General features: G+C 43.9%; 1 protein-coding gene across 1 annotated transcript in view; it reads right to left on the bottom strand.

Annotated features, from left to right (window-relative positions):
- SETBP1 (SET binding protein 1) overlaps positions 1 to 17025 on the bottom strand; it is a 298679-nt gene that overhangs the window by 277324 nt on the left and 4330 nt on the right. Inside the window, exon 3 of the mRNA XM_087763711.1 lies at positions 2422 to 3082. Coding sequence (XP_087619837.1) covers positions 2422 to 2913 — 492 coding nt within the window. The 5' untranslated portion in view covers positions 2914 to 3082. The remainder of the gene's footprint in view (positions 1 to 2421; positions 3083 to 17025) is intronic.

The following is a 17025-nucleotide window of genomic DNA, read 5'->3' as shown; positions in this document are numbered from 1 at the left end:
GTAGTGCCTTTCATCACCCTTTGATATGAGATGTTTGCAGCCAAGGCCTGATCTGCAACCCACAAGCTAAGAGGCAGTCACGTGCGAAATCCCTTCAGCTGCAGAGATGCAGGATATTTACCATCCTGGGGATGCAGGCTGCAGGCCTCCAGGCATCAAACCCCTTGATATCTCAGCACCAGGGTCTTCCAGATCCCTGCTGGAAAGTTCTCTGCCACGGCCCCAGCTCAGCAGCTGCCGTGCAGCAGCCGTTGGGTGTTATGCTAATGGATGTGCCAGTGCAGCAGCCCTCTCCCCATCTGCTCAGAGCATCCACCTGCTGGGTTGTTTTTTTTGTTTTGTTTTAACGGCCAGATTAAGCCAGTGCTGTCCCAAAGCATTTCCAGCCTGCACACAAGATGGAACACAACACCAGCCAGCTCGGACCTCACAGCACAAGTGTAAGCTAGATTCAGCCACATTTGGGCCATGATCTGCTTCTTTCAAACTCCTTATCTTTCTGCAATTAAAGTCTCATGCTGAGCGTAACCACACTGCAAGGTGCCTTTTTTGTTGTCGTTGGGGTTGGGTTTTTTGCACACAGTTTCCTTATAGTTAGTTTTATTTATTTAACCTTTTCAGATGGCCACATGGAGGAATGAACATGCCTTCCATACCTGTCTGACTGGGTGATAAATAGAAATGAAAGCTCTGATTTCTAAGCAGTCATATTCTCCACAGCCCATGCATGGTATGCAGTGGTTTGCAAGTCTTTTTTTCTCCCTGCATGGCCATGGAGGGATTGCTTGTGACACTTTTGCTGTCACTGAGCATGGTCTCACACAACCGCTAGTTCCCCTGAGACCTCTACAAATATTCAGGGAGGAAAGGGGAGTGGAAATAAGACATTGCCTAGTGCTAAGAAGACGGCCCATTCTTCTCAACAGGTGGGAAAATCTCTTCTCAGTGTATTGCCAGGCCAAACCCCTGCTGTGCTAAAAAGACATATTTTTTTCATGCACATGGAAGATGCCATTTAGCAGGATTCTAAGAAAAAAAAATCTCCTTGATTTTGCTTTTTTTTTTTTTTTTCCAAGTTCAGCTTCTAAGAGAAGTACTCTCAGAGTGAGCAATGTAGCAATGTTAATCTCCCTGGGCTCTGCCTTGAGTCAGTGGGAAATGTTGATGCTTCAAAAAGTGATTTAGAGTTATCAGATTTTTGGTCTAAGTCAAACTGTCTCCAGGGAGAGCTGTTGGCAATTAGCCTCCTCAAAGCTTAAAGTAACCCTGTGAGCATCCATCACATGTATAAGGTATGGGAGAAGTGGGGACCTTCCGCAGCTTGGATCCCTTGCTGTGCATGAGCAGCAAAGCCAAGTCACCCCTGAGCTCTAATCAGTGGATGTCTACATCCCAGATGAATTTGTCCAGGTTTTGGAGATACTCATGAGTCTTTCATCAAATCTGGGTTCCTGTCCGAACTCATCATGATGCTCACATGTTGCAAAGGAGGCAGAGGTGAAATATTTGTACTGTGATAAAGCCTCAACCCCACCAGAACTCCTTTGTCTAATGCCTAGGACAGAAAACACCACTACACCCAAAATAACGTGAGTAGTCACCAGATGTCCTTCCTCCCACCAGTGCTGCTTAAAACACTTGAACTAAATTTATTTTAAAAACTAAGTGTAGGGCACGTTGCTGAAAAATCAAGACAACATCAAAACAAAAGGGTACTCCTGAAAACAGTTCCTATAAAAAAAGGATTTCTTTTTTTTTCCCCTCCCTCTTCCTCTCCTTGACTAAATGAAAAAAGTAAATAATAATAAAAAAAAGATCAATTTTTACCCAAACTTAAAAGTACCAAAAATTTCTCTCCAGAAGGATATTTCAAGAAAATGATACGCATCTGGAAGAAAATGAGACTTATAATGGAAGTATTTTCTGAAGCATAACTATAGTGTTGCTAGCACAATGCTGTAATCAAGAATAATAGAGCCCTTCACCCAGTATACAGGAATGGATTCAATTGTTCGCTATGAACATACCTGTATTTTAAAAATGTAGTCAAAAGCTTTAACTGCCAAAAGGCTCAAGCATTAGCACTCAGACACAAAGTGGTTTAGAAGTGGGCTCCTTCATTTATCACTCATGTAATGATTAATCTTAAATCTCAATTATGCACAAAAATAGAAGAGGCCTGGCTGAACTTTTGATCCCTTCTGAATTGGTTCCTCTGAAGGATACTTCAAAATCATCTCTGCAGCATACACGGCAGTGTGGGATGACACCCACTCTGTATTTCCTCCTCCACAGCCAAGCAGGGTTTTGCAAACCTTGCAAAGGTTATGCCTCAGACACAAACTGTTTGAGCAGGTTTAATCCTACCCTCTCCCTCTGCTTTCAGGAGAAAGGGGAAACGCGAGAAAGAATAGGACTTACCTTCTTTTTGGAGTGCGATCTGTCCTCCTCTTTAGCTGCTTTGCTATTTTTCCCAGCTCTAGAAAGCTTCTGTTCCCCAGATTGCTTGATGGTGATTTTGATCTCGGGAGGACAAATATAGTTCTCCAAGTTCTTTGGGGGCTTCTTAGCTCTCTTGGTGGTCTGGATCTTTAGTTTTAAGCTCCCCTCTGTGAAGTTAGCCTCCTTGATGGAAAACTCCTGCTCCTCCAGGCCGTCTCCTGCCACCCATTTCTCACTGTCTGCATTGGAAGTGGAATCCACATCTCTCCCAGAACCCAGCTCATCCTCTTCCTCAGGCTCCAGCCTCTCACCGCTCACTGGGATCCCTTTCCCAGAGCCTGCCACAGGCAACATCGCCTCCCCCACGCAGGTAGAGGCAGGTGGAGGCTTCGCAGAGGTGACGGTGGCTGGCAGAAAGTCTGCCTCACCCCCCCTTTGCCGGGAGCTGCCCAATTTCTCCCTGGGCTCCATAGCAATACCGCAACACCCTGGAGTTTTATCAGATGGAAGGGAAGCGCAGGAGGGGATGAGGAGGGCAATGGCAAGTATGATCCCAGGGAACAAATGGTAACTGTCTGCTGAATTCAATGTCCTGATTGCCCAGAGGCTGCAAGTTGCTCAGAAGAGACCAAATCTGCCACTGTCAAAAGAAAGGAGAAGAAAAAAAGGAAGTTAGCACATGCATCGAACATGAGTGTGGAGATGACTGAAACTGGGCACACTTGGGCTTCCCCTGCAGCATCTCAGGGGCCTTCCTTGAAGCAAAATGGGAATCAAGGCTGGCCAGCATTGCTGAGGCCTGGATCTGGTATCGCAAAGCAAGGAACAATAGCCATGTGTATTGCTAAATTGATGAAAATGGATATATATAAAAAAAAACCAAAAAAACCCCAAAAATGGTGTATAAATACAAACGCCTTCAACTCTGGACTTGGGAAATAAATGAGGGGTAAACCAGCTCTCTGCACTCATGAACCTCCTCATTACTTCAAAGTGCTCACTGTCACAGGGTTTTTTAGAGGGAAAAAAAAATAGAGGCAGACACTTTCTTGCCTCAGGTTAAACAATAACACAGTGATCAGAGCACAGAAAACATGGTGTTGCCCTGTGAATCAGGCAGAAGAGTTTCAAATTCCCTATTTCCCCACTTCCCAGTTGAGAGAGAGATGCCTTCAGCTGCTGGCTATTCTGGGGGGAACTCTGCTTTGAATGAATTATTCATTACACACCGAGCCAGGCACACACTGTCTGCAGCCCAAAATGCTCCCTGGGATGCTGGAAGTGCAGGAGGATCCACCTGGGTCTCTTGCAAGGCATATCAGGGACCCAAGTATTGAGAGTGATGGAGGAAAGCTAAACTCAATGTTTTCCAGAGTTCCTCATCCTTGGATACCGCTGCTCTGCGGCAAAGGCTTAGGCTGACTGAAGCAAAGACCGTGCTCTCATCCTTTCAAATGTGGGCTTTTTTTAAAACATCACAGATTGAACCCTTTGAGATGGAAGCACTTGTATTCAGTATTTAACAAAGTCTTGGCCAAAGTTAACGGGAGAAGCTGTGAATGTTCAACTGAGGCAAAAGAAAGATGTATCACCCAATGACATAGAAAGGCTAAGCCAAATACCAAACATTTGCTTAAAAAACAAATATATGTAGGGTGTTTTTAAAGGTGTTGAGGTGCTTTCATACACCCTCCCTAAAAACCCCATCTGGCCACCCTGCACCACCCATCATGGCAAGCCAGTTTAGGCTACAAAATTAGCAGAAGTGTATCTCAGAGAGAAACAAAGATATTTAGATATTTTCTGCTACTTTAGCAGAAACAGCTCCCTGGTGGGTCAGAGGAGTATCACCTCTGGCATACGGAGAAGGAAACAAGAAGGCACTGCCAGGAGTAGGTGCTGGGAGTGCAGACCTACTCTTTCAGCAGTAGCTCCCTGCTAGATTAGCTCTGCTGCACTGCCAAACCCCACCCCTTGACCAACTGCAAACAAATTCTGAGCACAGCCAGGGATTTCCCAGGTCATTCTTAGTAACAATAAACTGTAAAGGAGAAACAAAAATGATCTTGCTACCTATCAACAAATCATAACAGTATTATCAGTGTAGACTACTCTAAAGCACAGCTCACCAAGAAAAAACACATTTCCTTGTACCACTGGCTTTTTTCTACTTTTTAAAAATACCTTGCACAAGCTTAAAATTCAAAAAGAAGTAATAACAAGAACCTTCTATTAGTTATATATCCACATTTCCACTGGAGTATGGCCACAGGTCACTTGCCTGACCCTGGCACATATGGCTACTAATGGAAAGTCCTAAGCATCCTAGAGCTCCATGAAATCATTGGGTGACATCCACCCAGGTCCCAGTAGACAAATTCAAATAAAGTTCCTATAAATAGCACAAGCTGACAGTCCAAATAGAGAAGCAAAAAAAAAAATAAAAAAAGAAAACAAAAACAGAAAACTGTCGTGGAGCCTGAACTGCCATCTGGTCTTAGAGGATTTCTGTAGCTCATAGCAGATAGAAGTACACCATAAAAACACTTATGCTTAAGTTGCGCATCTTCTGGCAATAGGGAGGAGACTCATTTCCCACAGCTGCTGCCACTGGTCTCATTTAAGGTGATGTTGAAGAACTAACAGACCCAAGGCCTCCTGCATGCCTGCCTTGACTCACCCTGTGGTCAGCAAGTCTCTCCATTTCACCACCTGCAAAACAAGGATAACGCTTACCTCATTCAAACCCATTGTAGGGGGGGTTAGTTAGTGCCCTTACATAGTTTTGAACCCAAGTGTTTACCATGTGGTAGTCACTAATTACTAACGCAATTAGTACATTAAAGCCACCCAGCTGCAAGGAGCTGCTCCACCTAATTGACCAACCTTGCACCTCACCTCTCTTTTGTGCCTATAGAGGTGATGGGAGTCAGGGTTACCTTCCTCTTCCAACTGGTCCAATAAAAATAAAAAAAAAAGGCTGTCCTACTTATCTGCCATTTAGCATTGTTAATCTCCTTGGAGAGGGACGCAATGTACACACACTCCTGGGCTGCAACACAAACACAAGGTGGTGCAGCATTCCAGGGAGTTACTGCTCTGGTATGCACGCATGTACAATGGGCACTCTGTGCCGGCCTCTGCCCACGGGCTTTTAACCTCTCTCGATGCTGGCAAAAAAGAGCAGACTTCTGGCAGACAGCATCTAACTCAGCAGGCAGGGCAGCAGGATGCGCCTGCAGCCACCAAGGGTGCAGGGAAAGGACCACAGCCACTGGCATAATGAACCACCTCCCTTAGGACCCTACGTAAAATGAGAACTGAAATAAAACTCACAGCTCCAAGCTGGGAAGGGTCTTTCAGGATTTGAATTATTGAGTAATGCTTTATGGAGGGTGAATAACAAGCCAGGCTCCTGCTCCAAAGTCTGGTTGTGGGTCTTGGACCCAAGCTCTGGGTCATGATGCCCAAATCCTCATCCCTGCTTGGCCGTGTGCCTCCAAGTCAGTAGAAACAAGCAACAGATGAATAAAGTTATTGTATTACACCAGTGTCAGGTGAGTTCATACCAAATCCACCTTAAAATCCTATTTAAAAATATTGGCTTCCTGCTCTGCTGAGAGCCTGCAGATGATGATATCACCAGACCCGAAGGTAGCAACAAATAACCCTGTGCTCAAACTCCATGCAGAATTAACTGGGTTATTGTGTTAGATATCTCCCTACTCTCCTCCAGGGTTAATAGTTAAATGACTTGGGTGCAGGGACATTATACTCGTCTTTCTTGTTTGGGCAGGCTACCTGCGCTTTGACTAATTAGGAAACCTCACTTCAGGCTCCTGAACGTGTAACCTCTTTTGGAAACCTCCCCATCTCCCCTCTCCAGACTGCCTGTGAGCAGAAGCACTGAAGGGACAGCAATGAATGCTTTTCCTCCAGCAGCTCTTCTGCCTTAGCTGGCAATGTGCAGATCTGGAAATCTAGGGAGGAAGCGAATTTTCCAGGAGAACTCTAGCTCTATTTTAAACACCCAAGAGAAGGGGGCTGTCTAGACTTTTATGTGCTCACCCAAGCTGCCCTTCCAGGCCTCTAAGGCTCACTAGCATCAAGTCTCATTCAATAAGCAACTACAGAGGCATTTTACCATCCAAATTAAGCTCCCAGAGAAAAGTGTTACCACTAGTAGGCTTCCTGCAGTCAAGTTAAATTTGAGGAGGATAATTCACAGGTGAATGACAACAAATTTCACAGAAGTTGGCATTAGCTCTTAATTAGGGAGAGATTCACACTTCCTCTGATAAATACTGAGAAATAATCAAATGCCTGCATGCTCAGCCTTGCTACGGCTGCTCACGTGTTTCTTATCAGCTCCTCTGGGCACCTCAAACACACTTCTGGAGGCAAAGGCCTGAAGTACAAGATCTCCCTTTGGGTCATACTAGCTGGTTCCCATTAGGGGTTCTGAATACGCTCCCTTCTCCTGCCTCAGGCAACTACTTATGCTTGCAAACATTCAGATGCCAGGGCTATAAAGGGATTAAACTGAAAATTTGCTGAGGATAAAAACAGAGGTGAGAGCCCACAGCAGGGGGGAGAAATCCACCTATTTGGGATTCTCTATGAAGTGAAAGTGGGTATAACACTTGGCATAGCTTTTGCCCTATGCACAGGAGCAACCACGTTAGTAACAAGCAAATGCTGATTAGACAAATGCAAGCAAGCCAGGTTCAGCTGCCTAGCGTTTGTGCTGCTGCTCTGATTTGCTCAAGCACAGGGAGCACCAGCAGAGAGCTTGGAGCAATATTAAGAGATGCTCCCCAAATCCTATAGTACACTAATCCTAACCATGCCTGTAGCTACTGAGACTGCTTTTGTTTTATCCAGAGTCCAAAATGCCTTAAGATGAAAAAGAAAAAAAATTCTATTGAACAGTTTCAAGTGACGGGAAACGGAGGCACGAGTCCAAGAGTGTCACAGTGAACGTGAAGTGGAGCCCACATCTTCTCGAACCTCATGCCTATCATGTTGCCTTTGGATGTCACATTCTCTCATGTGACATACACTTAAATCCCTAATCTCTACAAAATATCAGAAATCCTGGAAGCCTCTTTACACTCCATCTTTCTAAAACCATTCACCACAAAGCACTGGAGACTATACAGCAATATTTAATGATGAGATATCACCTTTCACTCCAAAGACTCCCAGGTTACTTCCTTGATTATATATGCCACTGCTGAAATGCAGCTGCCTTTGGGGCAGAGGCCAATGGACAATCCACATTACACCCAAGGGAAAGTTTTGGTCAGAAACCTGCTTTTATGAGAAGTGTCAGTGAAACTTCAGAATCCATCATGGGACATAAAAACCCAACAGCCTGGCATGCAGCAAGCTGCACTGAACTCAGTTAACCCACATTAGGAATTAAAAAAAAAAAAAAGCTTCAACCTATTTCTTTATTATTGCTTTGCAAAAAAACTGGGAATTTCAAGTGTGGTTGTGGTCACTGTCTGTGCACACTGCCAGATCACCAGCAGCAAAAGTTTGATGCAGATCAGGAACAGACATCTGATCACACTTCTATCGAATGGACCAGAGCACATAAGATGGGGGCTAAGACTTTCTTCATGCCAACTTAAAGGCAGTTCCAGAGGATGGGTAAAGCTTATGAGCCCATAAAGCCAGTGTGGTGCAGACAAATTACATAGTATGACGCAATACAAAGTCTGCTGGGATAAAATTAAGCCACTGCAAATTTTTTTTAACAAATTTGAACCAGGAGAATGAGTTTATACTGGATCAGTATCATGCACCAGTAGCGTATTTAATGTACTGCCCAGAGACCTGGAGCTAGATTTATCGCATCTTTGGACCACAGCCTTAGTTACTTCCTGTGGCCATGATACTCTGAAAGAACAACCCAGCTTTGGCAGGGAGCTGGAAAAAATGACTGTGACAGCTATTTTCCATCCACGTGTCCTATAGATCCCATAGGAAACACCCTTTCCCTTTCACCTGCCTTGCATCAATCAGATCAGAAACAAGGCAGAAGGACTTCCTCTTCAAGCAAAATAAATTAACATAATCTTTTAATAAAGAATTGGAGATGGCCTGGTGATGTCTAAATCCCAGCTGGGCACAGCCCTGAGCATCCTGCCCTAGGTGATCCTGTGCTGAGGAGCGTGGTGGACTGGTCGATCTCCAGAGGTCCTTCCAACCCCAGACATTCTGTGCTGCTGTGATGTATTTGGTCTCTCTCCAGTGCTGGGCAAATTGGTCTCTCTACTGCACGACAATTTTAACCACACTGTTAAAATTCCCATCTATAAGATATACCTGGATATAGGCATGTATAAAATGTGAATATACAATAAATACAGTATGAGATCCTCAACTGATATGAATAATTGCGAGTGGAATGACCATATGTGAATGTTTGTAATCCACAGATTATCTGTAAAAATAACTAACTAAGGCATGTGATTCATTAATAGGGTGAGTTAGATGCACAGGGGGTTACACAGAAGAAAGGTGGTTCCTTTCCATGTGGTCCCCTTGCCTCCAACACTGCTTTTGTTCCAGTCCTTCCACCTCTGCCTCTGATTTTGCATGGGTTATGTGAGGGCTTTCTCTGAAGGGAAGAGGTGCAAGCTCTCCCAGATGTGGTCTATCCACATGAAAACAAGGAACAAGGATTAATGGCAGTTATCAGAACAACAGCAGAATGTAATCTTCACTCCTTTCCATCGGATTGCCCTGAATCTAAGTGCTACCAGCCCTCTGCACCTCCACCAGCATGACCGAGTAACGCTGACTGATGGCTCTGCCTTGGCATGCCCAAGCCTGGCAAAGGGATCTAGGAAAAACCACACTGGAGGGGAAAAGATGAGATAACCCAAAGATCTCTCACAGTCAGATGAGGCTGCAAGCATCTCTCCCAAGATAAAGAGACAGAAATAAATGAGAGCCTAAGCATACCCATAATTACAGAGGCATGTAAGTGTGCACATTACACACGTGTATCTGTCTTCTCAACATAGAGACATTAAGAGTAGATTATGGAATCATATTTGACTCCATAATTAGGTTTGAGACTCCATAATTAGATCAGATAGTCACCTTTCTATGTAAGTAACTAACTATCGTACAGTGCTGAAGGGAGGGCCAACTGAATGATTAAACAACTGACACGGCCATAAATCACAAGGCCCATAAAAGCAATACTGCCCAAGGTACAGCTGTGGCAACAGCCAGCGTAGCAAAGCACCCATCTGCAGCAGGAAGAGAGATGCCCATCTTGTTGCCCAAGGACTTTTACAAGCTGCTGCCTAAGAACTGTGCCAAGGTTTTACAAATCTACTCACTCACAACCTAAAGCTGTATCTGGGTGTTGGGGAAGGGAGCACGGTCATCAGACCTGTAAACACCTCCTCATGCTGACTTCTGGTTTCTAAAGGACCAACCTCATCCCACTAGTGCCCTCGGAGACAAATGCTGCTGCAGGACTGCAGTAAAGCTGGGCTTGGTTCACTGGATTTACATCTCTGAATCAAGGAATAGTGTTTGATCCCAATGAAATCAAGAGTTGGTCTGTCATTTTTACCCATCACCCTTGTGAAGATTAGGCCTCTGGGACACTAGAAAACAGAATGAGATGCCAGCTGTGCTCCATCTCATTACAACACAAAGAGCCAAGCCAGGAGATTTGCCTACGTCAGGTCAACACCAGGTTGCTGAGCTCCCAGACCAAGCATCATCATTCTCAGTGTGATGTATAATCAAAGGTGACTCCTAAGATTATCCAAGAGAATACCCTGAGCACTCTGCTGGGTGCAGCAGCATGTGCCATATACAAGGATAAAACTTACTTATTCCATTAACAACAGCCATAAAACTCTTTGGGGAAAAGTGTCAACGTGCATGAGAAGGGGACTTCAAATGCTTACTCCATTCTAGCCAAGCACACCATCCTGGAGGTAGTGGCAGCCACTCCAGGCTACAAATGGAAAGTTTTATAGGTATTTAGGGAAAAGTTATTGGCACAGAGACCAGCCACAGAAAGCAAAACCCTGCACAATTCCATCATCTGCATTACCAAACTTTCCTAGATTGACTCTGCTCTTGGAAAGCTGCCATCAGACACAGTAGCCTCCTTCTAACACCATTGTGGTAGAGCAATAATCTCTCTTTCTCCCTCTGATCAAATATTTCCCTCTGCACCCTGAAATGTGTGGAAAATGATTTCCCTATATAAATCATTAATGAGAGGTTTGTTTTTATTTACTGATGCTGCCATGGGACTCCTCCTTCCTCCTTTTCTTTTTTTTCCCCTCCTCCATTATTTCATTTTCACTTGCACAAGTGCCAAATACACCAGCTTTCCCTCCCTTCAGGAAAAACAAAGAAATAAACAAAATAAAACAACACATCTGATGATAGAGAATGCATCAGGTTTTGGCTCAGCATCCGTTCCTCAAAGCTATAAATGATGGCACAAGGATGACCAAAAAGGCTTTGGTCCAGGATCTATCCTGTGCCCAGTCTAGAGGCTGTACAAGCGACACATCCCATATTAATCAATTCTGCATGCTTCAAATGAGACTAGGAATAAGAAAAGTCGGATTTTGTCCATGCAGACTTGCACTGTGTGTTTCCATGCTGAGTAAGCAGTGGTGTCTTGCTTGGTGCTGTATAATGTACCAAGCGTCCCCAGCATCAATGGGGGGACTGTGGGAAAACAGGGCATATAAAGGGCATGCAAGAAGAAGAGCAATAATTTGAGGTATTTAGAGGAAGGCATTGAGACTACTTTGCCTTGCAGAATGTATCAGTCTTTCGGCTTTGAGGGAAGAGAGAGTGTCTGGGTCAGCAAAACAAGAAATATGCTTAAAGCCTCATGGATTGCAGAAGAAAAAGCAGGAGGCAAAAGCAGCACAGGACACAAGTGGATGCGGCTGGATGCACACAGGGCAAAGAGCAGCCCACGGTGCCAGGACAGCAACGTCAAGAGGCATAAATGTTAGTCGGGAGCATGCCGGTGGGAAGACCCAAGGCCAGGAATAAAGGCGAGATAACCAACAGCTGCTACGGGCAAAGGAAAGGAGTAGCTTCACCTCTAATGAGGCTGAAGAGGAAGCGGTTACAGAAGTTCTGGGAGAAGTTGAGTCAGATGGGAGATAAGAGCCTGCTGAGTACCCACACGCCCTAAAGGCCTCTCCAGCTGAACTACTTCATTGTGCTCTTTGTGCTGCGTTGCACACATCGAACTCTCTCCAAAGTGGCAAATAGGATTGGGAGCACCAGATTCACGATGCAAATCTCTGTTCAAGCAGGACCAGGACTTTGGACTGTTATTCCCTTGTAACACCACTGACTTCGGGAGGATGTTAAAGGTTGGGATGGGGTCAGAATTTGAGGGAATCCAAGGCCAAGTGAGTCATGGGTGCCCCCTCTCTCCATTGATGACATAGGGGTCTCTGTCGCCTAATCTGAGTCCTTTGCTTAGGTGCCAATGAAGCAAAGTTTGGTCTGTGGGCTCTGATGCGTCAAGAGACCCCTGAACTGAGGCATCCATACCACTGCTCCCCAGCTGGAGATGGATGTAGGTTTGAATAGGGCCCCAGGCCCAGCTTATTGTTATTTTAATTGTTGCTCACGCTATTTTTTTCAGAGGTTTTCCTCAAGAGCCCTGGGAAGTCTGTTCACTGAGCTAAGCCTGAAGAAAACGTTTTGGCCTGAAAGCCACACTTAAAAGGCAGCATGTTTTAAGAGCAGATGTGTCTTCACCTCTGATAAAAGGATGGAGGAGCAGGACCTATGTTTCTGTGACTACCTCCCACAACACAGAATTGGAACTAATGTAAACCAACACCTATAGCAAATGACATTTATGACACTTATCCAGCAGGATTTGTAGGGGCAGTGCCACTCTCTTTAAGCTGGCAGACTAAAAGATCTTGGTCGACTTTAGGATGCCTACAGTGACACTTTTAATTTGTCATGACTTCAGAAACCATGACCTCCATTTTTTCATCCCCCTCACACACCAAAAGAAGACAGAGGCCTTCAACAAGCCCTATGTTTATATCCATTTATCAGCTCAAAGTCCGGCAGGTTAGACTGCTGCCCTGTTTAAAAGCATGTGGTTAGAATAATTTAAAAGGGAAAAGTGTTTTCTCTTCTTCCCCCACCCTCACTTTTTCTGAATAAATTGGGGGAAAAAAAGGAACAACTGACAGCTGGAGAGAATTTACTCAACCTTTCAGGAAGAAAATTGCCATCAAGCAAAGAGAAAGCATGACATTTTTCAGCCCATTAGGTGAAGGTTTATGGAAGTTACAGGGATGTGAATATACGAGTTAATATTTTAAACTGTTTTGCAACCTTGGGAATAATGGGCATGCATAATAACACTTTGCCCAGATGCCTGCTATAATACTTTGCATGTATACAATGCTGTTCAAACACTTACTAAACTCCCCCAGTTAAGCTTCACGTCTCTGATCCCTTCTGAAAAAGAACTGAAGAATTCAGTAGAGAATTATTCCCCTGTACAGAATGCTATTGAATCCTCACTATAGAGCTCCATAGGAAGGCTTTAACAAGAAAAAGGAAAAAAAAAAAAAAAAAAAGAACCAAAAAAAAAAGAAATATAAAGAAAAATCTACAGGAAGAATTTCCTTGTCTTGCAAACTAATAGGATTTCAGAGGAGTTTCGGTGGAAACCTGATTGCATTCTCCAAAGCCAAAAATTTAGCAAGACTCAAGGAGAGGTAGGCATGGATCACAGCATTACTCCAGAATATGCTGGGTCTGGAAACACACAGGGAAGTTAGGCCAGTGTCCAAGTCTCAGAAATCACATTAGTAGGATATTCAGGGTATGTGGACTCATAGGGAGGAAAGAAATGCCTGTAACGACTTGCAGCTTGACCTCTGGTTTGAGTATCATCATTTTCTCCCTTCCATCTTAAAACCAACTTCTCCATCTGCTAAAATACCAGGACAGAAACAGAATGATTCATTGTATACATATATATCTCTCAGTTTTAAAGGTTAAAGCTAACAAAAATTTCAAAGTAACATAAAACCTCAGGCTTCCGATCTTTAACCCATCTCTTAATTTTGAGGTATTTAAGTGAGTCCTGGGTTACCCCATGCTTGCCTACCACACATTCTTCTGAACAGGTTTCCCAAGCACTATTATAGGAGATACCGTACTACAGTAGAGGAAACTTTGCTCTCATCGCTGCCACATTCGTAGAGCCCTTAACTGCCCGGGACTGCACAACAGCACTTACAAAAACAGGAATTCACTCCTTCAGAGGCAGTGAGAAGGTGAGTAAGTCATCCCACAATGGTGCTTAGCCACAACCCCAGCACCCCACTCTGCCAGGCATTTGCATCCCAATATATCATGTACTGCACAGCCGAGCCTTGGGCCATGCTGTGCTCTGACATCATTCACTGGAGCAGGTCACAGCCTTGCCACCACCTTCTGACCTCGCATTTGCATGGAAATTGGTCTTCTCCTGCATGGCTTTTCCACACATTGAGCTTCCTTTCAAAAAAGTGCTTCAAGCTCACCAGCCCTACATAGGGAGGACAACTTGGGCTCATCCTTATCATCTGCACAACTCCTTTTTTCCCTGCAAGACCCCTGCGCTGGATGCACACATACACGAGCCCCACCACTGTCCCCACTCAAAAACAAGAGTAAACCTGATCCTGGGATCTGTGAGCAACACCAGTGACCAGATTCCCCTGAGTACTTCTCTGGCCACCTTCCTGTTTTGTCACTTGTGCTTCAGCCCCATCACTTTCCCCTTCACATCTGAAGTCAACATGGTCATCGTCACACACTGCCAACAGCAAACAGGTTTGGTAGACAGGCAGCCAGGCAAAGATCATAGAGATACAGAAGCCTGAGACCTTGCAAAGATCCTCAGCTGGACTGGGAAGCAAACTAGGGCTGTAAAGATCATAATCAAGCCTGGATCAAATCCTCCCAATCCTCAGGATGTTTGAGGTCCAGGGTTTCGATTTGGCCTTTTAGAGAGAGAGGTGAGTAACCTGAGAACTCTGAAATTTTCAATATCATAAAAGACAACAAAAGCCTAAATGAAATAATGTCAGAAGATTGCTTTTCATATCCAGATGCCCCACAGTTTACAGTAAAAGCTCATCATTGTGTTTGGACAATCTGTGCTGCAAAGTAAATCCAACTCCAAAAGGGCAAAATAGCCCCTAACTCTTCTCCTTCTCAAGAGCTGATAAACAGAAATTACCACCCCCTACTTCTGTCACACATTTCCTCAGCTCTGAAAGACAAGCTGCATTATTCTCTGACTGCTTTTATTCAATTTAAGAAATGTTTTTGCCTTCCTTTTTTTTTTGCCCCCACCTATTTATCCCCTTTGCTTTGCTCTCTCTACAACCAGTTAAACATGAACGCAGAATCTGGGTGCCTGTTGGGGAGCTGCACTTGTTCCCAGCATCCAGCTGATCTGTAAGCAGGTCTGAAGACAATGAATTTTTGAAGCCACATCAAGTGGAGTCTTCACATTGGGAGAAGGAGAAAGAAACCATCTCTAAGGGTTTGAGTGCACCTCAGAAGCAACTGTGCTAACAACAAGCACTTGTAACCTGATTTTGTGCCCGTATCAGAAGGCAAAGCAGTCCCAATCTCAAAAGTTTGGAAATCATTTTCAGATCTGACAGTCCCCCCAGGCTAAAACCTGTAGTTGAGGGGTTTTAAAGCTCATCTTTAATCAAGATGACAATTTCCTAAAAGGATGAGTCATTTTATTTCCTCAACAATAATAACAGGAAAGGAAACTTCTTTTTATCATGTTGGAAGGAGAGAAAGTAATGAGAACAGAACCTATAATAGCAGCAAAACCAATCCCAGTAGAAACCATAAGCCCTGCAACAAAACACTGGCAACTTTCTTCACTAACTTTCTCCTACAGACTCTTGCCTTTCTTGCTAGGCCTTGGACTAGCTCTAAACCTTGGATGGCTGCTGCCCTAAAAGTGCCTGGACTTCCCAGCAACGAGACTAGATTTTGCCATGGGTTTCATATGACCACCTATTTTTTTTCTGCACAGATTTGACGCCCTTGTCTCATCATCAAATGCATGCTTAATTGCGGCACTTAACACTCTCAAAACCTTGAGTGCCTACATGTTATGGTAGTCAAAAATGACACAAAATTCTCTGAACATGGCTTAAATCCTATTCAATTGGCCCTACTGTGGGCCATGCATCATGGAGCACATTTTGGCAGTTATTAATGCTGCCTTTCAACATCATCACAGACCCACAGATCACAGATACTCCAGAGATGGGTAGTTAACAGGGAGCAAGAAAGACCGCCTAGGCATATGGTTAAACAAATCAGTCATCAGTTCACTGGGAGAGCTTTCATTTCCATCACAGCAATCTACTGGATCCCAGAACTGTTTTTATGTGGTTCATTAGACAATAGCCTTTTTTGCTACTAGTTGGGTCAAGAGTCAAAATTGCTGTGTAATTGCAAGCCTCTGAGCACAAGGCAAGAGTTTTTCAGTCCTGGAGGGTGTTGTCCAATGGGGAAAGAAAACAGAAGGGAAAGATAACGTGTGAGCAATTGAGCCCTACTGAGAGGGCAAAAAAAGTCACTGAAACTGGGATTAGCCAAATCTTGTAATGGAAAACAAGAGTCCTGTTGGTAAACTGGCATTTACACCTAAGAATGTGTGCGCTGGGGAAAAGGAGCTCAAAGGATGGGTCAAAACAGACCAGAGTAGGAGATTAAGCAGCATCTGAAGCCAAAAAATGATGGTTGGACCTTTTCAAGCATTTAACTCCTTGAGTTAATTAAGCACGTGGCAATAGCAGTTCCCAACTTAATCAAAGTACATTATTGGAAATGATACTGAGGAACCTCAGTAGAGAAACCCAGTAAATATCAAGTCAAGCTAAATAGCTCAGTTATGATTATTATTAATAATAAATCATGGCCACTGTTTCTTTTGTTTGCCAACAAATAGCATAGTTTATGGCTCTGCACAAACCTAACACACCATTTTATTACATTTCAGAGAGTGCATCCTCCTAAAATGATAATGTGTTAATAATCTATGCTGGGCTTTTTGGCAGGAACCAAAGAACTCAAACAACTTGAAATAACATCAGCAAAAAATTATTTATTCCCCATCCCTAGCTGCAGAGAAAACAGAGGTTTTCTTGGCTCAGTTACTTCTCAATAGATTTCTGGTTTCAATTAAAACTCTGAGTCTGAGAAGTTAAAAAAAAAAAAAAAAAAGCCAAAGCCAAGAAAAGATGGAAGAGAAATCTCCATTCACTGAGTGTTTCTGCTTTTTTTTCCCCTGCTTTTACATAACCCTTCTGAGCTAAGAGCAGAGATTAAAATACAACTATATGGTTTGGAGGGGTTTTTCTCCTTTCAGCTAAAAAACAAATGGAAATGAAAAAAGTTTCTCCTTTGAGTGGAAGTACGTTCAGACTGAGGGGAGTAATCTCAGCGAAGGCCGAGGAAGAGCAGGAAGGTGTGCGTGAAGCAGCCACTTGCACATTTTCC

Source organism: Nipponia nippon, unplaced genomic scaffold (genome assembly GCF_047370975.1).
Source record: "Nipponia nippon isolate SJK-2023a ecotype South Korea unplaced genomic scaffold, ASM4737097v1 scaffold_29, whole genome shotgun sequence".
Taxonomy (NCBI): domain Eukaryota; kingdom Metazoa; phylum Chordata; class Aves; order Pelecaniformes; family Threskiornithidae; genus Nipponia; species Nipponia nippon.
This window is presented reverse-complemented; position numbering and strand designations above follow the sequence as displayed.